Below are 24551 nucleotides of genomic sequence, written 5' to 3'. Positions count from 1 at the left end.
GGCAGTTAAAATGAATACAGTTCACTTCACAAGTTCTCCATATGGACCCTTAGTGTATAGTAATGAGGGTACCATATGGTGGAAGAAAATGCACAGCGAACAATTGTGTTCTGCTGGATGAGTGCACTGGGTAGGAAGTTATGAGGAAACCTGGGAGAGATATTTGTGTGCTCTGTTGCTCAAGGGGTCTTTCAGAGGGGGCTCTCTCTTTTCTTAACCCACTCCCTAATAGAGACCCCTCTAGAAATGACAAAGAAACCAACTGCACATTTTGCAACATCATTCATCATAAACTGTCAGCTGTGTTTGTAAATCAGCTTGGTAAGATCTTATAAATTTGTAATTCTTAAAAGGTAACAGTACTAAGTTTTTAAACAAAGCGCAGGGAAATTTAAGCACTTCTGACAAGCAGAAACATTAGCGGTAATCATTTTAAAAACAGTTGCATCTTTTTTGCCTGCATGTTTAGCTGTAAACAATGCTGGAATGTATCAAAGCTTTAAAGGGGAGAGAGGGAAGAATGGAATAAATACTTTTTATTATATTTCCAAAAGGATCAAAAATAATTAATTGGAAGCTCATGTGTGGCAAGATTTACACACATGTGCAAGCGCGCGCACACACACTATTCACAGTACTAACCAGATCCTAAACCTGGTAAGACAGCTTGCTAAAGGCTGCAAAGTCAATTTTGTACTACACATGCTTCATAAAAGATGAATATAAATGCATTAGTTAGACACGGTGAGCTAAATTAGAAGGTCAGGCAGGGCTGGAAGGGCTGAAAAATCACACAACCAATGACTGTAATTACTCTTTTTTTAAGTCTATTAAGTGGTGTTGTTCTATCAAGGCTCAGGGGTATAGGACATGAAGTACAAGATAAAGTAATGTGTATTTATTACTCCCACAGGATCAATTTACAAGATATTTTCAGCTCCATGGAGCAAAATACACAAATGCAGCCTTTGTTACTTTCCTCAAACTGGCGTTTATTTTCTTTAAAAGCGCTACTGCTTGAAGGAAACATGTTTACCTGGTTAGTGTCCTCCTGCCTCCATCATTTCATTGTTGTAGTTAAAAAAAAAATAGGGGAATCTAAGATCACAGGGATCATCCTTCTTGGTTGTTCAAACAAGTGGCTCAAGTCACTCATGTGGAATGGGCTGATTTAATCTAGAGGGTCCAGACCCAATCTAGAAACCTGCCCTCCGGCTGGCAGAGTGAGGAAATGATGCATAGATCCCTGTCATGCTGCTAGCCCGCACGTATTAAAGTTTTGTCACAGATTCTAAATGACACCATCTGCTCTAATCATTTGCTGAGTAAATGCTGACCCAATTATAAAGAAAACTCACTGAAATGTGTACGCAGGCTGCTGACCTTCGGAAAAGTAAGGGCTCCTTGCCAGAAATGTGTATATGACTCTGCCCTTCAGCTATACGCCTGTCATTGTTTCTGAGCTCTCCCGTGTTCCAGATCCCACAGAGTCCCAGAAAAAGAAAAGCCCACACCCCACCACAACACTTTGATCAGGAGATTGCCCTTAAAGGGTGAAAGTTTTCAAAGCTGCTGCCTCAGGCATTTGACAACTCAAATCTTGGTGGTTTTGAACATCTCACTCTAAGGGTAAGTCTACCCTGCACACGCCTTATGGCGGCATGTAGAGTGCATACAGTGCCCAGCCCACCTAGTACTGGTATGAATAGCGGTGTAGAACTCCAGAAAATCACTGCAAAGGTGCCAGGACCAGCCTTCGCTCTGCTCCCGCCTCCCTATCTGAGCCTTGTGGTTAGAGACGGTCATCGCGTCTCACGTCTTCATTGTCAGCGTAGGGAGTCCAACAGTAGCTTGTGGTGCCGTGATCCACATCCTCCCTTCCATCCTCTGTTCAGTGCAAAGGTTTCTCTGATCTGGATCTATGTCAGGATGGATTAAGGGTAAATCCGTGTACTGTGGAGTTTCCTGCTGGGAAGAACTCCCCGTAGGTGGTGCCCAACTGATTGCTAATGGTGCCCTGTACAGGACACAGGCTGAATTGGCAGTGGAAGAAGAAATGCCCCTTAGGTTATGTTTTATGGCTCGGGGACTGGCATGGGAGAGGGTCCATGAGGGAAGGTGGAACCTGGCAGTGGTGTACCACCTCACACGCAAAGAGACTGCTGTGAGCTCCACTCTCTCCTCCACAGGGACATAAGCAGAAATAAGGCCCTTGTTCAGAGGATACAGTGTGCAGCGGAGGACAAGCAGGCTAAAGATGGATTGCTGGCTTGTATCAGCAGGGTAGGCTTGCTGGCCCCTATTGGGAGGGTAAGCAAGGTAGATACAGCAAGTTGGTTTTCACATACCTAGTGAGCAATCACAATCTTAAATACAGTGGTAGCCAGCAGTCGCCAGCAATGACAAAAAAACATACTTGGCGTTAGTTTGCACAGAGGAGTAATGTAGAAAATAAGCATCACATTTTTACAGACAATCCTTTTTTTCATGCATAGATTCCTAGGCCAGAATCATCTCATCTGACCTGTAGAACACAGACCAGAGAACTTCCCCCAAATAATTCCTAGAGCTGAGCTTTTAGAAAAACATCCAGTCTTGATTTAAACATGGTCAGCGATGGAGAATCCACTACACATCTTGGTAAATTATTCCAATGGTTATTTATTCTTTGTTTAAAAACGTGTGCCTTATTTCCAATCTGAATTTGTCTAGCTTCAAGGTCCAGCCGTCGTTATATCTTTCTCTGTTAGGCTGAAGAGCCCATTATATTGTTCCCCATGTAGGTATTGTACTCAAATCACCCCTCAGCCCTTTCTTTTTTAGGCTAAATAGATCAAGCTCTTTGAATCTAACAGTACACAGTAGGCTTTCTAATCCTTTAACCATTCTCGTGGTTCTTCTCTGAACCCCATCCAATTTATCAACATCCTTCTTGAACAGGGGGCACCAGAACTGGACACAGTATTCCAGAAATGGTGCCAGCAGTGCCAAATACAGAGGTAAAATAACTTCTCTACTGCTACTTGAGAGTCCCCTGTTTATGCGTCCCTTAGCTCTTTTAGTCACATCACCACACTGGGAGATCTCATGTTCTATCGCAACCTCCAAATCTTTTTCGGAGTCACTGCTTCCCAGAATAGAGTCCCATACCCAGGCGCGGCGCCAGGGTTTTTGCCGCCCTAGGCGGCAGTGCTCCTCCGCTGAGCATTCGGCGGTGGGGGTCCTTCCGCTCCGCGTCTTCGGGGCACTTCGGTGGCGGGTCCCGGAGCGAGTGAAGGACCCGCCGCCAAATGATCCCCCACCGCCAAATTTCCGCCAAGGACAGCAAAATGCTGCCCCCCAAATCCTGCCGCCCTCGGCGACCGCCTAGGGTCGCCTAGTGGAAGCGCCAGCCCTGCCCACACCCTGTAATATGGCCTAAACTCTTTGTTCCTAAAGTCTTGTAAGTCAAAAGTAACTAGGGGCCAATTCACCTGAACCCCATCACCCGCAGCTCCCTGCCCCAGGCAGGAGACTATGCATGGGAAATCATGTCTGGCAAGGAACTTTCTGTGTAAAAGCTGGTGAGGAAGGGGGTGTTTAAAATCTACCTCATAATGGAACCTGCTTTACAACTATCTGTGAAGTTGTCAGCATAGCTCCTGAATCTTCCGGTGCCTGCCCGAGGTTTATCTTAAAGATTTGTGGTACCAAGCATCAAGAAGCCTTAATAAATAAATGTGCATGTGATTTAAACCTCTTTACAGACTTCCACCGCACACGTGTGTGCAAGAACCAAGATGTGAGTGTGAGAGAGAGAGTGATCACACACACACTTATTTCCCAACCCCATGGAGCGGGCCTTCTCCAGTCTCCACTTTAGGGGTTGTGATACAATCCCTCAGCTCTAGCATCCCACTAGTTCTCTTTACTTCTCTCTGGAGAGCTCTTGCTCCCCCACAATCTGCCTCCTCGGTGTGTTGGCCAGGAAAGATTTCTACTCAACTCACCCCAGGTGGCTGAGCTGACTCCAGGGATAGAGGGTGTCCCCCCACTCCCCTGTATTGGCTCTGCTCTTGGAATGTGTGTCTGGGCACATCTGTTAGTGACCCCGCTTGTCAGCTGGCTTCTTTCCCCTGATCTGCCCCTGTGCATGCGGGGAGACGCCTCCTCCCCACAGCCAGCTGCTCCACCTCTCCATCCCCCCACACCAGCTTCCATTCCTGCTTCTCCAGAAACTGTACATTTTAAAAAAAATTCAGGCCAGATTTTCCATGGATCTCAGCACCCAGCAGCTCCTCCTGTAACCAATGGTGGGAAAAGGGAGTCGGAATTCTCCGTCGTTCTCCATGGGAGTTGCTGGGTGGGCGCCGAGCCCTTTTGAAAAACTGGCCCAGCGGTTTTAAAGCAAGAGGAGACCAAAGCTCTACTGTAGGATATCACAATCCCTGGGGCCACAGATGTTGCTGCTACATTCCTCCTGTGGTGCCCTGCAGAGCAGAGAGCATGCACTAAGAGTCAGCATCACGCTCTCACCAGGACGACAGCTGCTTCCATTTCTTAAAAGATGTCTATTTCGTCAATAATGCTTTAATGGAACAATGGCCTTCAATCTCTAATGGCAGTTATGGAAACGTGTGTGAGTGGGGGGAGGGGCGTTGATGGAAAAGCACAGCATACAAGGCTCTTAACATACAGGAAGCGCTGATACATTGGGATGGCAATGGTTAAAAAATAGGAAAAGCGGTATCTAAAGCTCGGAGCACTAGTCTCCATTCCCTTCTCTGCCCCCCTCCCATTTTCCTTCTTCACTCTTGGTGCTTCTGTCCATCTTAAGATCCGAAGCCAGATGGCCCCCGACTCTCATTTAAGCAGTCACTGACAATTGCCTGCCGTGGAATCCTGCCAAAGCCTGGCCTCGTTTTAATGACGACGGAAGAGCATCGCACAGCATTCAGCCTGCACACAAACTCACTGCGTCCTTGATTAGGATTCTGGAGCCAGCAAATGGTGTTGGGAATGAACCATCAGTGCCTCAAATGCAGAAGCCGACGCGTGCCAGCCCCTGCTGCATTCAGCCTCTGTGCACGGCATGTTAATGAGTCCTGAACTTGAGGCCCAACCTTCAAGCTCTCTAACACAGCTGCCAAAGACGTGTATCCTCCCCTGGCCTCCCACTAGGGTCTTACAGGAACGCTGGTTCCATCCAGGGGTTCAATTATTCCTTGAAATAGGAAATTGGTAACTTCTTCACTGTCTGATTTACACAAGCTGAGATCACACCCGGAATATAGAAAAGATGATTTCCCTTGATCTAGCGACTTCATGGAAGACCAGTCAAGTAGGAGGACAGCACATAGGACAGCAGAAAAATGCCGGGTTACCTGGACCACATTTCGGTAATCCCCGGAACCTTTCACTCAAGGATCTAAAAGCACCCAGCGAGCATTAATTAAACCTCAAGGCACCCTTTGTGAAATATTAACATCCTTCTTATACCGACTGGAACACTAGGGAACAGCGGTGCAGAGAAGTGGCTTGCTCAGAGTGCCAGGGGTGGAGCTGGGAAAAGAACTCCGGAATCTTGAGCCTTTGCCCCATGCAGTAACCACAAACCAACCCCTTCTCACTACTCAGAAAAGGAAATGCAAACTATGACATCTTCGAAGGTGACGGATGAAAGACTGCGTTAAAAAAATAATGCAGGCGGCACAGCCAATGAATTTGCACCCAGGTGCAAACAGTTAGCAGCTCACGAGAAGTGGGACAAACCTGACGAGTCCAGATTTCATTCTGAACCTCTGCAAAAACACCACCACCACGACTGCATGGCCAAGAACGGCAATGAGGGCCAAACCTGTGGGTTGAGAAGGAAAAGCTCCCCCTTTCAATCTGCCCTCTTGCCTGCTGGGCTAGCATGTGGCAGGAAAGCTCTAATTCAAGCAGTTTGTGGTTAGTGAACTCAGCTCCTATGCTTGGGCTGCTTTTAACAAGGTAGAAATTCAGACATTCTCTGTAGTATTTCTCACACCTGAACCTCAAAAAACTTCTGCTGCCAGTTACTCTAGTGTGAGTCCTTGCTGTCACAATGAGAAAGGCCATAATGTAACTGAGATGAGTGTCAGAAGCGGTAGATGAATAAGCAAAATTAGATTTTGCCCTACAAAGAGGTCTTCCTATGCCGTAAAAGCCATTGCTTTATACTAGGAGCATGCAAACCACTAGGGCTCAGATTCTGGTATGGTCAAAGCTACAATGAACCCAAACTCAAACTGCACAGCCATATCACACCACTGGCCCAGGAGGGCACATCCCGCAGTAGCCCATCTGTAAACATGCATGGCCGGAGAGGAGATTGAAAGCCCGTTGCCATATCAAATCTGCTAACCCAAGCTGAAAATGTTTGGCCCTATTTTACGTTCAATCTGTTGTTTAAAAACAGAAAACAAGGCTCTGCTATTTAGTTGGAAAGTTGAATCCAGAGCAATCTTATGACTTCTGCACCCTTTAGGCTTGCAAATCCAGAGTGCATCATAACCATGTTGATATTCTCTGGCAAACAGCTTCTCTCCATGGGCATCCTTGGCTGCACTCACAAAAGGCTCATGCAGAAGTAGGATGCTGTTTATCCCGAGGGAGGATTGCACCTCTGAGGAAGCAGTCCTAGGTAGAAAAGCATGCTGCAAACCTGTCTAAAAGTATGCGGATGGGGGGAGAGGGCGGTAGGAGAAAAGTTTTTTGAGGGCAAATGAAGCCAATGAAAAACCATGCTCCAGAACAGCATGTTTTCTTCTAATTTCTCAGGAGGCAGGAAGGAAGAGCAAAAAAACAAAATAAAAAAACCCACGCACCAATGCCTGAAGTCTTCCCAATCAAAGAGAATGGAGAGCTAACAAGACATTTAAAATAACTCATCTAATTTCATTTCTGTGTCAACAGATACTACATAATAACGTGATGATGCTTATTAACTTTTTTCCATTTCAAAGCACTTCACAAGCACGATCAATGCTCACAACGGAGCTATGAGATATCCCAGTATTTACCGTTCAGGACACTAATACAGAAAAGTCAAGGGATTTTACACAGGGGTACAGAGGGAGTCAGTGTCAGGATAAAACTTGGAACTTCCCAATTCTCCTTTGCCCAACCACTTACTGTTGCAGGACTGAAGTCAATGGCAGGTTTTTTCCAATGACTTTGAAGGGCGCAGAACTGATCGCTAAGCCACTTGACTACCTCTCTCATCAGGCATTGCAAAAACTTCCCCAAACACCCTGTACTGGCCAGTGGCAAGTTGCACAGTGGGGTGCCTACCCACACTGCACTGCACTCGGCTCCTTGTGTCGGCATTGGGCGTGCTGGCATCGATGCAAAGTGTGCACGTGCACAAGCTCTGTAATAACTGCGGCAGCTGGATGCCGACATAACAGTTTGATATCATTTTGTAGTGTAGACATGGCCTGCTTATTTCAGGGTTACTGAAACAATGGCGTGTGCTATTATCATATTAAATGGAGACATATGGCTGAACAGAAAATGACACACACTCACAGTGGCTTGTGCTCCTCTGATTTATACAATGGTAGAGTTCTCAGTGTAATTTCGCAAGATATGACTGCAATACCAGCCACTGCTAAGACAAACGCCATCCAGTTATCCAGGGCTAACTTTGCTGAAATGTACAGAAGGCTTGTATTACCAAATACCCACAATACCCCATGATGGTGTAGAGCATTCCTGCACATTACTAGCTGCAGTGGACTGTGCCTTTAAGACCTGCAGACACAGCACACACCAGGCAGTGGACAGGCTAGCTCCAGTTGTGTTGCAGTCCATGTGCAATATCCCAGAAGGCTGCAGCGAAGGTTTGTTAGTTGAACCTTCTGGGCAGAGTATCTACGTGAGCTGTCACTGATGCCAACCCAGGACATTACATGACTACCAAAGGAACCCACCAGTCTGGCAAAGATCAAAGTGCTTATTCTCAAACAAAGACCAGGCAATCCCAACTTTGCCATATTTACAAAAAGAAAAAAGAAAAACGTGGTGCTGACCTTTGGCAAGCGTTCGGGGTCACCAGGGTGCCGGGGGATAACCTTCTGTAACCTTTGGAAACCGTAGTCGATGGTGGGCTCGTTCAGGGCTGAAACAACAACAAACATCATGAGATGACAAATGTCAGGCAAGGAGGCTCAATTGGCAATGCATCACAAGATCATAAAACGATCAGAGCTAAATCTCTCATTGCTCTTTTTTACTTAAATCAGCAATGACTGTGAAGTCTTGCTTCAAGCACTGTTTGAGGTTAGTTTTGAAGCTTTGGTTTAAAAAGAAACAAAAACCTTCCTTCTCAAGTATCTGTGACAAGGTTGCTGCAAAGTTTCAGGGCTTTGTAAACAGCTCCTGAGTAAGGAGCAATTGCTATCTTGCAAGCCTTGATAAATTCATTTGATAAATGCTTTGCACCCCGCGTTTCATTTGTTTCTCTTTTCAAGTTAGAAGGAAAGTCCCTTTTGATTGGAAGACAAAAGGACAAAGCATAAGAGACTCACATTCTCACATGCTATTATGTATTCAGTACCACCTGTATGTAGCCATCATGTACATTTTCATTGTAAACTTTTGTGCACTTTTGTCACGGCAAGGGCTCAATCCTGCACCCACTGAAGTTAACTGCAAAATTCCCATTGACTTCAGTGGTCCAGGATCGGCCCTCAAATTATCAACACTTGAACTGACACCTCTCGAGTTTATTTCGTTTAACATTGCCATTTGCATTTTTAGGGTTTTATCCACAGTCATCAAGGTAAAGGAAAAGGGGAGGAAGAGGAAGATTTAAATTCTCATGAGAACGTGGCTTAACTTTAAGCATGTGCTTCAGCCCATCGCTATTCAGCAAAGCATTCAAGCAAGTGCTTAATGTGGTGTTAGTTGTGAATGTTTAGAATAGGGGTCACTTCCCGCCGCCCCCATTGGCCCGGGATGGCGAACTGCGGCGAGTGGGGGCCGCGATCGGCCGAACCTGCCGCGTCAGCAGGTAAATAAATTGGCCCGGCCCGCCAGGGTGCTTACCCTGGCGAGCCGCGAACCAAACGTTGCCGACCCCTGGTTTAGAACCACTGTTCAGCGTGGCCACTAGGGGGCATACACTACAGAGATAAGACCGTGAAAACAGGAAATAAAGAAGTCTTGCATTCACCTTGACTATGGTGTACTGGGTCTCTACCATCTCCACACTTAATTTAAAGCACTGATGTCAATGGAACTTAAACACATGCTCAACTTTAAACATGCACTTAAGTGCTCTGCTGGGCTGGAACCAGAGTCAAGCACTCTCAAGCCTCCTTACACAGTTGTCAGCATATCTTGGCCTGTCCCAAGCAACACGTCCTGCCATTTCAGTCTCCGACCTCTCCTGAACTGTGAATGCACCTTGCATTGACTTCTATGGTGGCTTCATTATGAGGACTATTATCTTCTTGTGACTAGATTCACACCATCTAATTCATTTCAGCGGCTTTAGGGTCAGATTCTGCAACCCGTACTCACACTGAGTAGTACCTTACTCCACGAGTAGTCTTTTATTTTTATTTTTAATAAAAGGCCATTTCAATATTTGTTTATTTTACATCATTGGCAGGTTACGGTTTACAGTAAACACACATATAGTATAAAAGTAATATCACTGATTTGATTTTAACCAATCCCTCTGTCCCTTTGGCCAATCTTTCCCCAAATAGGCCAGGTGTTAATCCACTCTAGGCAGCTGAGTATTCAATTTCTCTTAATTCTTTTATTCTTGGCAACCACATTTCTACAGTGGGTATTTGTTTTTGCAAACAAAGGCTCAGATTCTCATACCCTTACTCAACTAAACTGAATCAGGAAGTTTCTCTAGTATCATAACAGGAATCTTTCTGGCGTATCCCTGAAATATCTCTTGCAACAATGTTTTAACATCAGACCAGCAGCCTTTCAATATGCGATGTTCCCCAAATATTATGGCACCCCTCCACAACACAACTACAAAATGGAGGGAGCAGGGTAACTGGCTAGGTAATAGTACTACTGAAAGGGATCTGGGGATCACAAACTGAATATAAGTCAACAATGTGATGCGGTAGCTAATATCGTTCTGGGGTCTACATGTTACCAGTGAGGCCTCAGCTGGAGTACTGTGTCCAATTCTGGGCACCACACTTCAGGAAAGATGTAAACAAACTGGAGAGAGTCCAGAGGAGAACAACAAAAATGATAAAAGGTTTAGAAAACCTGACTTACGAGGAAAGTTTAAAAAAAATTGGACATTTTAGTCTTGAGAAAAGACCACCAAGGGGGAACCTGATAACAATCTTCAACTATATTAAGAGCTGTTAAAGAGGACTGTGATCAACTGTTCTCCGTGTCAGCTGGAGGTAGGACGAGAACTAAAGGGCTTAGTAGCAAGGGAGATGTAGTTAGATATTAGGAAAAACATTCTAACTCTAAGGTGAGTTAAGCACTGGAACAGGCTTCCAAGGGAGGTTGTGGAATCCCCATCACTGGAGGTTTTTAAGAACAGGTTACACAAACACCTGTCAGGGACGGTCTAGCTTCACTTGGTGCTGCTTCAGTGCAGGGGGCTGGAGTTGCTGACTTCTTGAGGTCCCTTCCACCTCTGCATTTCTATGAGTCTATATTCTGCTGTAAACTCTGCATCTATGTTGTTTTGTTAGACTGACATGCAGAAACAGCCAAGCATAGTATTTCACTCCATGATAGAGAACAGGTAATATAACAGCCTTCCAATCCTTTGGATATTTTGTTTGTTTCCATTTCCCAGTCTAGCCTCATATTGTCAGCACTGCCATGTAATTTTGTAGAAAAATCTAGACACAATGTACTTATTTTTTAAACCACTGATCTCATTATTTAGCAATTTCCTTATACCGCCCTTCATTGCGGATATGTCTAGCTTAAACTGAATCTAATTCTTATGATAAATTATTATTTATTATAAATAGCTCAACTGTGAGACATTAAACAACATCCCTACAGTTCTAATCGAGATTTCTCTTGCAGTTGTGTTAAAAGATTTTAGCTAGTTCTGTCAAGTACATTTCTTCTGTATTTCAATCTAGTTTTTTCCCCACTTTCCCCCTCTCCATCTTTTCTGAAAGTAGTTACTAAGTTCTGGGATATTATAAATGGAGGCCAGTTTTGAAATTCCCCTCTGAGGTACTAGTCATTTTCTCATATCTTCCCACACTTTCAGCACATTAGAAATCCATAGAGTATTTCCTGGGACTATTTTCTAAACTGGAGAATCAAGAAAAAGAGTAACTGTTGTCCAATCCCACAAGGGATACTGAGTGGCTGAGCACCCTTAGGCTTGGTCTACACTACCCCCCCCAATTCGAACTAAGGTACGCAACTTCAGCTACGTGAATAACGTAGCTGAAGTCGAAGTACCTTAGTTCGAACTTACCTTGGTCCACACGCGGCAGGCAGGCTCCCCCGTCGACTCCGCGGTACTCCTCTCGCCGAGCTGGAGTACCGCAGTCGACGGCGAGCACTTCCGGGTTCGACTTATCGCGTCCAGACTAGACGCGATAAGTCGAACCCAGAACTTCGATTTCCAGCCGTCGAACTACCTGGTAAGTGTAGCCAAGGCCTTAATGTCAACTGATTTCAGTTTTTCTTCAGTGGGGAGGGAGAGTGCACTCAGCCATTTACAGGATCAGGTCCTTAGCAGCATTCATCGTCTGCCATCTTACTCAGTCTCTAACTATTTGAATTGTATTATCTTTGACCCAATGCAAAATAAAATTGAGTTGCTCGTCTCACCACGGATTTGGCCAGGGTCACCCTCCATTTTTCTTCAAATTTAGACCAGTAAACTCATTTCACTTGTAATTTCGGTCAACTTTAAACTTTTTCCTCCAGCACCAAAAGGCCTGCTTAAATATTTAGCCCCAGCCTTGGAGTTACGAATCAGACATGCTCCGTTACATCAAAATGCCAAAGAAATGGGCCAGATTCTGATCTCATTTACATTGGTGAAAATCTGGAGTAACTCCATCACTTTCACCAGTGAACACATGAGATCAGACTCTGGGAAGGTTTTGGCACTGTATTTAATGAGCGCCGGACTGGCCTCTACATCTGAACTCCACCACACATATACTCCATTTCCCAGTGTCCTAATATAAAGTGGAGGAGGGCAGGGGATCAAGATTTTTTTTCATACTTTCAGACTGAGCAATAAAGTCAGTATTTGTAATCTTGACATCCATCCACACATTAAAAACAAACTACCATATATGGTACTTAAAATGCATTCCCATTACCCTAATTTTTAAAAGTACTATTGAAAGTACTAATAACTTTAAAAACTGTATTAAATTCAAATAGGTCCCAAGGCTAATGGAAGTAATTTGTATACCAACCCAAACTGACTGGCCCACTTTTCAAAATACAGGTATGATAATCTTGTGGTTTTAAAAGGACATTTAAATTGAAAGACTGTGAATTTAGTACATAATTATACCAATAGAACCCTTTAACTTGTCAACTTGTAAATCTAAAAGGCTATCAATCATTTCTAAAGAGGAAATAAACCTTAAAATTATTTGATTGACAGGGCTTACTTTTTATGTTTTTAAAAAAATGGAGTAAAGTGGCCAGAAATCCATTTACAAAAGTATATTGTTTTACATAGGTGAGTAAAAAGCCAATAATTACACCCCCAAAAGACATATAAATCAAAGTAAGTACTTTCTTCTCACTTATATATCTTAAGTTGTAGTGAACTTCAGGTAACTTTTTATTAAAATACTTTTCCAAATGTAATGCTTATTGAAGTTGTTAACAGAATAGCATTTTCATTTAAGCTAATATAATCATTTTTGCAAATATGAGATTTAAGCCATTTTTCTCACTTCCAAACAATAAACTTCCAACCTGTCTCTTGTGTGAATTAACTAAAATTACACCCAAGTGTACAAAATCTGTCTATCTATGAGTTAAGGCACAATATTTATTATTCTTACCATTTTATGAATTACTTCTTAAACCCTTGAGGAAGAACTTTCTTTCGAATTAAACTCTAACAGAATAAGCCACAGAGCTCTGTATGCAGAAAATCTGAAGCCATAATTCCTAAAATCAAAGGGGTTTAATAAAAAACACACACAATGTCTGTGGACATAAGGACACGAGTGTGCATTATTTTCATGTTTCCACCTCCAACTTGATTTTCAACCAAAATGCTGCTTAAACATTTGAGAAAAATGTTTCTACCATCACTATAATTTCAATCACTGAACTGATCCTTTTAATCAAGATGTATAGATAATCCACCGTTTTAAAAAGTCCCTTCCCCTCTTTTTTATTTAAACCAGACAGTGGAAGGTTTTTTGGGGAGGGGTGGTGGGTTGTTTTTGTTGTTTTTTTTAAATATTTCACATAATGAATTCCTACTGTGTCAATAAAACTTTGGTGGTAATTGAATGACTGTCTGATGTATCAGAGAGGAATTTGTTTCTCTAGCCATGCTGCCAACTTACGGCAGAATGATCGACACTTAATATCAGCAATTAAAAGAACCTGTTCAAATATCATATGGAACTCATAGCTTGGGGTAGTCTAGGAGAACTCTTCACCAAGGAAAACTCATTCAGCTGATGCAGAGAGTAATTGAATTAGACACATTTTAACATTATTATTCGAAGAAAAATAAACACGCACTACATAGAAGCATTATGGAAAGAGTTCAGAGCATAAAGCAAAACCAGTTAATTTGTTTCCCATGCGTTCACGGCTTCATTTGTTCCTTTTATTTTTCAGCCATATTTTTTCTTTTATTCTGTTTGATGCAAAACCAATACGAAACCGCACCTAGCTATACAAACTGGGAGCATTCTCTGCTTCAGAAGATGTATCCAGCAGCAAGGCTGCATGAAGGGGCAAGGAACACAGGAATCTCAAAAAACAAATGCAAAGAATACGCATAACAAGCTGTAGGTTACCAGCGATGGGAAAAAATTTGCCTCTGCTCCACAGGTGCAGAGGGTCCTAATCCCAACAGAAGGGCCTTGGTTGGTTGAAGAGCGGGAAAGAGAGGTTGCAGAAAGACCACGCGTTAGTGTTCCATATTGCTTCTTTTTGTAGCACCATGGAGGGCTTTTGGGGGGTAGGGCAGGAAGGGAGTGGATGCAGGGCAGGCTGGGTAAGTGGTGAGAGTATGGCCAGTGGGTCCATCCATGGCCAGTGGTTCCACCCCCACACATACTCTGGGGATATCCAGAGGAAAAGAATGCCATTGCAGCATGACGATGCTACAGTAGTTTCCGAGTGGAACCACTGGAGTTCCACAGCTGAGAAGATGCTTTGACCTCACGCCCTGCGTCCTATGCAAAGCCCATTTCCTTTGGATTTGCCCCGACAAGGGAAATAGCGGGACAATACAGTTTCAGGCCCTGACCCTGCATTGTCAAGAGGCTGCTGTGCTGGGGTGTGCCCGCACGGTACACAATGCAGCAGCCGGACTTTAGTTGACGATACCATTTGCCAAAGGAGTGTACAGAATTTGACGTGTGTCTAGACAGAGACTAGATACCCATACACAACGTTATGTACCTATTCACACGGCAGCCATCTGAAACCATTAAAAATTATACAAAAAACATATGCAGTACAGACAGGACAAACAATGACAAATTTCACTTGGACATTTGATCAAGTGGCTAAAACTTCCAGGCATTTGCTAAAATGTCTGGAGACAAAGAGCATTCCAGCTGAGCCTAACTGAGGACATGTGATAGACCGTCTCCGATACAGCTGGGTCTCACACTGCAATCCCAACCGCTCTTCTCTCCTTTCGATTTTTCTTCTCAAACCCTCCCTCTAGGACCTCACCAATTCCTTGCAGTCCACAGAGAGAGCAATACTAAGCGCGATGATGTTATACGTTCTGAAATGGCACATTGGGAGCATACCCTAACCAACCACTTCTGTGCACTGTCGGCTTTTTGTACTTGTTCCACAAGGAAAGCCAGAACACACCATCCAGTGAAAAAGTGTATCTTGCAAATCTCCCTGCAAAGAGTTCTCTTTGCTAATTAAAGATCTTTCAATGAAAACACACAAGCCTTCAGGCTATTTCTGTTGTTGTTGTTGTGACTATGACTTGCTTTTTGTAAAGCTTCCCTTCCATTAACTTTCCCAGGGGTATTTATTCCCGTAGGCAATGGAAAATGGAAGTGGGAGGGGCAGCCACCGCCTGGACAGAAAAATTGGTGTTAGAAGGGCCATTCCAGGGCTAACTCAGAATTTCCCTGCTTTTTATGGCTGCATGGCTCTCTTGCTTTAATATATTCTTGTGTGTTTAATTTCCTTTTCTTAACGGTACTGTGACATGATGTCATTTTTTTTTTTTTTTTACTGGAAACAGAAAGAGATGGAGATATTAAGAAATGAAATATTTATATTTTATTGCAATTTAATGTCCAAACAAATATCCAATATGTTTGCCAAGCAATAAATAACATTCTGGAGCCAAATCCAATGATCAGACTAGCACCTGGGTCTCTGGGTTTCCCTAGCGACTGTTCTTTATTGAACTAACGGTGAAACGGGCCAGCTTCAGGGGCACGTTACTCAATGTGATATTTTCTTCAGGGTGGCCATTTTTCTGCAGTACGTAAGTGGTTGGTCTGACATTCCTTTTGCAATGACACTTCCCAGGGTGTTCTATGGTGATTTTGAGTGTGCAAGGAATGCAAGACTTGGCCCCAAATTAATGTTGAAAGTTAAACATTGAAATTACAAGCTCTGTCTGTTCAGGTTCATCTATTGGTTCCCATGCCGGCAGTACTTGAATGCCAGTGATTTTATGATAAAATCCTCAAAATACATTAACTCTGAATGCTAACGTATGACGCCGCTGCAATCTGAGTACGTGGAAAAACGGCATGATTTGCCATTTTCCAAGCCACTTCCTTGGCCTTTTGCTGTTCCAATTGTCTTCTTGCCCCAATGGGCAAGATCTGGCTCTAAAACAACCTGATAAATCAGGTGGTTTCATGCATCAAACAAGCTTTTGGATCCTTCAAGACAATTTTCAAAAAGCCTGGCAGCACTGGCTCGGGCGCCAATAGGTAGAACAGAAAGGCCCCCGGAAGTTACGTACGTTAGTTACTGACTCCAGTCAGGAGGCTATTGGGTTAATTGAGACATACTTTGCAACCTCCACCAACAAGGCAGAAACAGCATTTTCAGATAAATATTTTCCATTTGTCTGGAACATATTCTGGAAACTCATGAAAGAATGAAATACGACTTCGCTGCGAACGACTTTGCTGGAAAAGTGCAGCTCTCAAGGGATTATCACTCTGTTTAAGTGAATAGATAGTTAGACAAAGAGGCCACCATTTTTAAAAATGGGTGCCTATGGTTCTGCTCCAAAGTCCATATTTAGGCTCTTTTTCAAAAGTGCTGAGAGCCCAGCAGCCATTTTTTTAAGGTGTTGGCTGAAAGAGAGAAGGCAACCCATCATTCGGTAGGAAAAGCCCTATTTTCACTTCATCAATATACATTTTCAAGCTTCTAATGGGTTGCTTTGAGGAAATGCTTTATTTTTAACTTTTCCTTATTGCAAATCCAACCATCTCTCGTCTACTCTCTTTGCGGATTATAAGAGGCCTGATTCTGCTCTTGTAACAGAACAGGAAATCAGAAGTAACTCCATTGAACCCCTGGTGTAATGGAGAACTTTGCACCTATGCTATACAGACACACTGAGTTTAAGGTGTGAAAGCTTAGCCTGAACTTAATTCTTATATGCTCTCATGCCATTGGGTAAAATAAATATTCAAGACCAAAGGCTGCATAAATAACACAATGTACCTTACTGAAAGTCAAGGATCATTGCTACAGTACAATGCCTTAAAATTCTGCCTTCCTTTGCATTTGGATGTCAGTCCAATGACAAGTCTCTACTTGGGGAGCAAAGGGGAAATATGCCAGCAATCATTTCCATCATCCCTACATCTGAGATGGGAAGTGGGGCACTGGAAAAAGTGCGCCCCCTCCCCCCACCAACTGTAATGAGCCTTCTGTAAACCGTGTGTGATGTTCTTGGAAGAAACTGACCTTCCAGGAGGCTTAGTTATGAAGTTGTATTAAAGATCTAAATTAAGATTAAATCCCTGGAGAAAACTAAAGCTTCCAGGCTTCCATGCATCTTTATTTTTGAACATTATCTTTGATTTGGGCATGCAACATAATTAAAAGGTTACTTGCTCAGAAGAAAGCAGACAGGTCATTTTGACTGTATAATGGATGATACAGTATGAAAGTGATTATAACTAAACAGTTTTGTCTGCGGTTTCTAATATTTGGGGGAAATCTATAATTCTAGACCTCTCGGTAGCCTCAGATTTTAACAGCAGCAATATTACTGACTTCTATAATTGTTCTGATTTCTTCCTGAAGAGTTTTGACAATAACTGTTATCAAGGGGGGAAAAAAACATACCAGCCTGTCTGATAAACATGTTTCCCTGCCCTCACACCCCAGTGAGCACTGTGACACTGTACTTTTATCATCTAGTGTGTGCTCAGAATGAGCTTAGAACAGCAATTGCCAGGAATAGGCAGGCGATAAACCGCATTGATTTAACACATCTTGTTTTCAATCATGCTCGGATTTTCTGAGCACGCATTTTTCCTGTACTCCGGCTTGTAGCTTTTATCTGACGAGCTGATCCCTTTTCACTGGAAAATGAAAAGGTCGCACAATAAGACACGGTTTACTGGAACTTGAACACGTACCGGGAAAGTATTTTAGATAAATACTGTCAGACATAGTGGAGCTGAATTTCAACAACACAATTGCTAAACAACAATACTTATTACTCTCTCAGAACAAGCCTACAAGCAACTTATGGCTCACAGCAGGGGAGATCACAGAGTTAGGCGCAAGAGCTAAGAAAACCTTACCAAAGCCTGTTTAAAGATGGCGTGCTCCTTTTAACTTAAATACTGACTAGCCTATCTCAGGGCAGAACTAAATACTGCTTTAGCTATTCTTCTAGACTTTGTGAAATTGACAATAACTCCTACCCCTGGCTACTAAATTAATGTTCACTGAAAAGGTGCATGTCTGTGTGGCTGACTTAATTTAATCAACTGGGGGTAATAAACAACTAGATAAAGAAAACAAGTTGACTGAAATTAATTAATTCACCAATGCAGACAACTGGGGGTGGGCAAATGTATATATATGTGGTAACATGACTGGACCCTCCAAATGACTACTGAATTGGTCTAATAAATAATGTGCAAAGTATGAAGAGATCATAACTATGATTTTAATTTAATTTTTCTCCCCTTCGCCCCCCCCCGAGTGAATGCAATGATCCTAAAAGATACCAGATTGACACAGTCTCCGAGTGTGTCACAATCTTTAATGTACTTATCTTCCCTACACCCCTGAAGTGTTATTACCACCATTTTACATATGGGGAACTGAGCCCCAGAGAGACCAAGGCCCAGATTTTTAAAGGTATTAAGGCATTGCTGGACTCAGCCTTTCAAAGCCTCAGTGATACAGAGGGCTAAGTACAATTTTCAAAAGTGACTTCGGTGCCTAACCTGCTTAGGCACTTTTGAAAACCCACTATTAGGAGCCTAGGTTATACTGACCTGCAGAAGAGCTCTGTGCAGCTTAAAAGCTTTCCATTACTTGCATCTGAAGAAGTGAGGTTCCTACCCACGAAAGCTTATGCTCCCAATACTTCTGTTAGTCTCAAAGGTGCCACAGGACCTTAAAAGCTTGTCTCTCTCCCCAACAGAAGTTGGTGCCATAAAAGATATCAAGTCATCCACCTGGTCTCTCTAACGTCCAGGGGCCTATATGCAATACTGCAAACAACAACTGACTTTCCATTACATTTAGGTTCCTATGTCAGAAGTGAGCTGTCCAAGTCGCTGAGGCCTTGCACCACTGAATGCAGCAATGCCAAAATACCACTGAAAGGATGAGCCTAAGTGACTTGCCCAACGTCAAAGAGGAAAGTCTGAGGCAGAGCAATGAATTGAACCAGGTCCCCAGTAAAGTCTTGTCCCAAGTCCCCACTAAACACGCCAGCCACTGGCACATCCTTCCTCTCTCGGCCTTCTCTACCCAGAGCATTTCTGCCGAGATAAGGCTGCCAGGAGTGATTTATTTTTTTTTATGTAGATACCTGTCTACTAAGAACTGATCCAAAGCCAACAGTTCATGCAACATATGCCGCTGAACAGCTGTCAGATAAAAATGACTTTCTGCCATTACCACCCTGGCCTATTTTGAACATAGTGACATAGTTCAAAGTCTCCAGATTCTAGAGTCAGGTCCCCATTTAATTAATGCTCTCAACATCAGCGAGCCGCATACCATATTCAGAACTACTAAGGCCTCCTAATCAGCAAGTGCCACGTAAGCATAGCCCTGTACTCCATTCACAGCAGACAGACGGCATTTGTGGGGGATGGAGAAGCAGGGAACCATTCACCCTTATTTTGAAACAGAAGCTTCTTCGGTTGAAATTAGAACCATGCTTGGTTCTTGGTGATTTTAACGGCATGGTGCCCCTTTAAAAACGGTTTATTTTTGAATAGTTTACTCTGGCCTAGCTCTCAACCTGCCAAGGCCCCAAAGTGGGACAAAGAACCAAACGGAGAGATCCAAAACAAAGATTCACCCAAGAACCTTAAAACACTGGGAGATTCGCTCCTCTTTTGTAAAGCACTGTTATCTCCAGTTCAAAATTCTTTAGCTGTGATATCATAACTTGTCAATAATACAAGTGAGGGGACACCAAATATCTGGGGGAAAAGGTAATTTTGGGAGCAAATTGAGAGGAGAGGTATTGGAGGTGTAGAGGTAGGTAGATAGGGAGGGGTGTGTGTGTGTGTGTGTGTGTGTGTGTGTATGTGAGAGAGAGAGAGAGAGAGAGAGAGAGAGAGCAAGCAACAATTAGAGGCTCCAATTTTTATGCACCAAAGTGAGATTTATCAGTAGATACTTTGTTTTGCCCACACAAGTTTCTTATCTCCTGGACTTTTTCAGGGTCCATATTCTCCATACTCTGCTACCCTGTGGCACAAGGAGAACTGGAGGTTAGCAACAATTTTCCAGACAGGTCTATTGTGATTTTAAATGACTTTTTGATTCAATTATAAGAAAAAAAAATCTGCGATAAGTACCAAATATGTGAAAACAGAGAATGGCCCCGAGTGTATATGCTACTTATTATAGACTCATATGCTGAGTGAGGGAACAAATAGTTGAGATGAATAAAGGAAATGTATGAAAAATCTTGCTATACAGCTGTTAATGAGCGGGGTAGTTATTGCATTAAACTGAAACGGAAATCCGAATACACTTCTATTGGTTGGATCCCACCATTAGGGACCATCCCTTTAATATGCTTTTGTTGCTGCCATCAAATTATAGTTTTCTCCAGTAAGACCCTTGAGAGTTTCACAACACAAAGTGCAATTTTTAGCAGCAGTAGCAGCCACCGCCCCCACCACCTGACATTGCCCATTAGCAGGATCTGTACACAACAGCAGCATGCCTGGGTGTAGGAGTGGCAGGGTGAAACAGGTTCAACTTTTTAAAGGAATATCAGTTTTATGGTATTGGTTTGTTGACTGTACAAGAACTGCAGAACTAATACAGAAACCTTTTTTGCATACCAAGTGCTTTGGGGGGAAGGGCTAAAAGAACGGAGTCATGTTTTTCAATTCTAAGTTGAGCAAGCTGTCGTATCGCTCTATAATTGTGTCTGAAACTTTGGCTTGTAAAAAACCGAGTGCCCCATTCAGCAAAGACACTTACACACCTGCGTGATTTAGTAGTCCCTTTGAAGTCATGCCAGCATTATAAGGAATTTTATCGGACGACAATAAACAGCATATCTAGAACAGTGTGTCCAGTTTTGTTCACCTCACTGTAAAAAGGGGGTAAATTGCAGCGGTCGACAGAAAGAGAAGGGTGGGAGTATGGTGGAAATTGAAGAATGATGAAAGACCCCCCAAAAATCATTTATTGTGGCAAGGAGAGGGATTAGAGAACACGTGCATGAGAAATCTAAAATGAAGGAGGATATGGTGAAAACTAACCAATGTCTCGTTAAGATAATGAAAAGACTCTGAATTAAATTAATGGCTGGAGACTGTAGAATAAATAAACAAATGTTCCCTCACACAGCTGTATATTCAGCCTGTATAATCCACTGCTGCAGGATATTATCAAGTCAAATTCTGTCATTGGAGCTGAGAAAGACCTGGATAATTTTGTGATCATTAATATTTGTAGTACCGCAAGCTAAGGTCGCCAATGTGTTCTCAAATCTCCTGTATCATGGCATAATGGATCTCTCTCTGCAGGGGTCAGGAAGAAATTCCCTTTCATAAACAGCACTGTTAAATTGGCATGAAACATTTACGTAATCAGTTACAGGATACCTCCAAAGGCAAGAAACTGGATTTGATGGACCAGTGGTCTGATCTGGTATGGCAAATCAAATTTTCCTGTAGAGTAGATGGGAGCAGTTTTCCTTTAAGTGGTTTGAAAATATATGGGAGATGGATTATATCTGTTAAAAGCTGCCAAAATACTATTTTTTAGAGAACCAAAATTCTCTGGGGATTGTTTCAAATCCATATAATGTTCTTGAGTGCTAAAGTTTGCAATGCTACCTTTACGTTTTCAGGTGTGTGTGTAAAAACACATATTGCTAGCTAGCTCTCTATCAGTTACACATCTGAGGATGATATGGGAAGTAAGTTATTCAGTCTTAAAAACCAACAATCACTTACGCTCCTGGGCTTTGGGTAAGTAGATTTTCAGATGACACAATATGCAGAAGAGATGTGTTTGTGCTAAAAGAAATAAATGGCCCTTTCAGGACACATCTCTTCAATGAGCTCCAACAATGGAGACAGAAACACAAAGAACTGGGATGAAACACATTCCACATTTCAGGAGAATCCACGGGTTCATTAACTAGGGATTTCAGTCCAATACAGACAGAACTTAAAATAACTGGGCCAGAGCTTCAGATGGTGTCAATCAACACAGCCTTATTAACTTTGCTTGAGCTATGCCAATTAATACTAGCTGAGGATGTGGCCTATTTTTCAGGATCTGCCTATCTGATTGCAAAAGGCTGGCACTGAATTTTAACCAGAGGCACCTACTTTACGACCGATATCCTGGGTTTACAAAAAGCAATTGCAAGAGCAAAACCACGGCAATTTTTTTAACCAAAGGAAACTTTGAAATATTATTTTAAAATAGGCATATAGAAGCAGAGGAAGGGCTAGGCATGGTGGGTTGAGAAAATTAACAAGTGACCTTTGCCTTTGCATGTGCAGACATTTTAATTTATGGCCCATGGCTCAGTTCTCCATTGCTCATCGCCTGCAGGAAAATTCACATAAGCATTGCTTTCTCCTTCTCACCTGGCAAGTTTTTCTTAGTCAAACAAGTTTAAAAAAAACACGATGTTCCATTTTGGGGTTATCTTGTGCAGCCTGGGTAGAATTCTGATATGCTTTCTTCATTAAGTGCTCATAATCCCAGAAATGAAAGTAACTAATTTCTTCCCAAGGTGCCTGTTAACTGAAAAACTCATCTTAATTGACTGCACAGATGAGTTAACCATCTTCAGATTCACAAACCATTAATGACCCATTTGCACAGAAGCTCTGCTGGTGAGTCTCGTCTCAGCGCTGTGCTTACAAGGAATGCGAGATTCAGCAATGGGAGAGTGGGGGGCTGATAGGGCCAAGGCAGCCCTATTAAGGCTTCTTGTTCATGACAAAATGAGCATTCTGGGGCCAAACGTGGAACACGACAAATAATGCTGCACTTGCTAAATTGTCAACACCAAGATCACCTTGCCAAGTCAATTGCAGAGGAATCAACAAATAATGCAATTCTGCCCCCGAATACTAGTTAAATAGCCTTGAAATGTGCCTACAGAGAGGACACTAAGCGGGAAACTACAGCCTCACAGACGTAAGAGAAAAGGAATAACAATAAGTGAGGCAGTAAAAATAATTGCACATTTCACTCCGTTCACATTTGTCTTACTTCACTCCCGCCATCACGCTTTATCATCTAGAACATACGTGGCAGAACCAGAGGCCATAAGAGGGGAAGCTATAGTACTTCAAATCTAAGTTTTCTTATCTAGCTGCCCCATCTAAAACGATCGGTGTATTCTGGCTCCACTGATGAATGTAAAGAGATGTATGTTGTATGTGAAATGAACATCGTTGATTTTCCAATTTGCATTGTTGTTTATTTGATACACAGTACACCATTCTTTGCTATTGAGTAGGAATTAGCAATGTTATCCACATATGTTCACCCACCTACAGGTATCCTCTTGATGGACTGATTTAGTCTAGAGCTGTTGAAATGTTTTGCACTAAAAAGGGAGAATTTTTGGTAAAAAAAATAGCCTCTTTTCAAAAACAATGTTCCCACTGAACATTTTGTTATCAACATTTTCCATTTTATATGAAAATTTTCATGATATTTTTAATAAAAATGTCCCAAATATTTATTGAAAAATTTATTGAATTTTTTTAGAAATGTATTATTGAAATTTTGTTGACTGAAATCCAGTTTTGGTAAGAAAATTTGTTTTCAGTCATGAACTTGACACAATGGAAGCAACTTCTAATTGGCTCCAGAGTCTTTTTCCTGTTTCTCACCCAGTTCTAACGACTACCATAATGTCATCACACCACTGTGCATCAAAAAATACTGCCCAATGCTGTGAATACTGATCAACAAAAAAAAAACCCTCCAAAACTCATTAGTATTCAATCTCAAATGATGAGTTAGCAAAAATTATTTCAATCTGCACAGCAACTGTATCATTCTTCAATTTAGGCTAAGATGAGGCACTATTTAAATAAAGATGTAAAACCTGCCCTCTGATTCACAGCATAGGTCTAGTCTAAAAATTGTTAGATGGTCTTCATCTCTCAGAATAGCAAAACAGAACTCTAACGTTGCGTAAAAAAAACTATACAGATAACTGAACTGCAAAAGATCATACACAGAAATCATATTATACACATAGATTTTTATCTCCAGTTGGCCACGTGTTTAGAACTGGAAATGAAAATTGCCCATTATGTACAGAATTGTTTGCATAAACATGAGGAAGAGGAAGGATGGTTCAGTGGTTAGGATGCTACATGGAATTCGGAGAGCCAGGCTTAATTCCCCGCTCTGCCGCAAGACTTCCAGTTTGACCTTAGGCAACTAAATATCTTTGAGGATTTGGCCTGAGAAACTTGCCTAACTAACACTGAAATCAATGGGAGTCAGGTGTCTTTGAGGATCTGGGTCTCAGTTACCCATCTGTAAAATGGGAACAATTGCACTTCCCTACCTCCGGGGGGGGGAGGTATTAGAATAAATGCATTAACCACTGTGAGGTGCTCAGATAATGCTACAATTCGCAGGCAGCTGAGTTTCCAACAATACATCGATTTATGATCCTGCTCCCGATG

General features: G+C 42.5%; 1 protein-coding gene across 5 annotated transcripts in view; it reads right to left on the bottom strand.

Moving 5' to 3' along the window:
- Positions 1 to 24551, bottom strand: part of EBF1 (EBF transcription factor 1) — a 317608-nt gene that overhangs the window by 31701 nt on the left and 261356 nt on the right. For all 5 annotated transcript variants that reach the window (XM_054037974.1, XM_054037975.1, XM_054037976.1 and 2 more), the window contains exon 11: positions 8037 to 8125. In XM_054037974.1, the coding sequence (XP_053893949.1) occupies positions 8037 to 8125 (89 nt within the window). The remainder of the gene's footprint in view (positions 1 to 8036; positions 8126 to 24551) is intronic.

Source organism: Malaclemys terrapin, chromosome 8 (genome assembly GCF_027887155.1).
Source record: "Malaclemys terrapin pileata isolate rMalTer1 chromosome 8, rMalTer1.hap1, whole genome shotgun sequence".
NCBI classification, from domain to species: Eukaryota; Metazoa; Chordata; order Testudines; family Emydidae; genus Malaclemys; species Malaclemys terrapin.
Note: the sequence above shows the minus strand (reverse complement) of the source record. Positions and strands in the feature narration are given on the sequence as shown.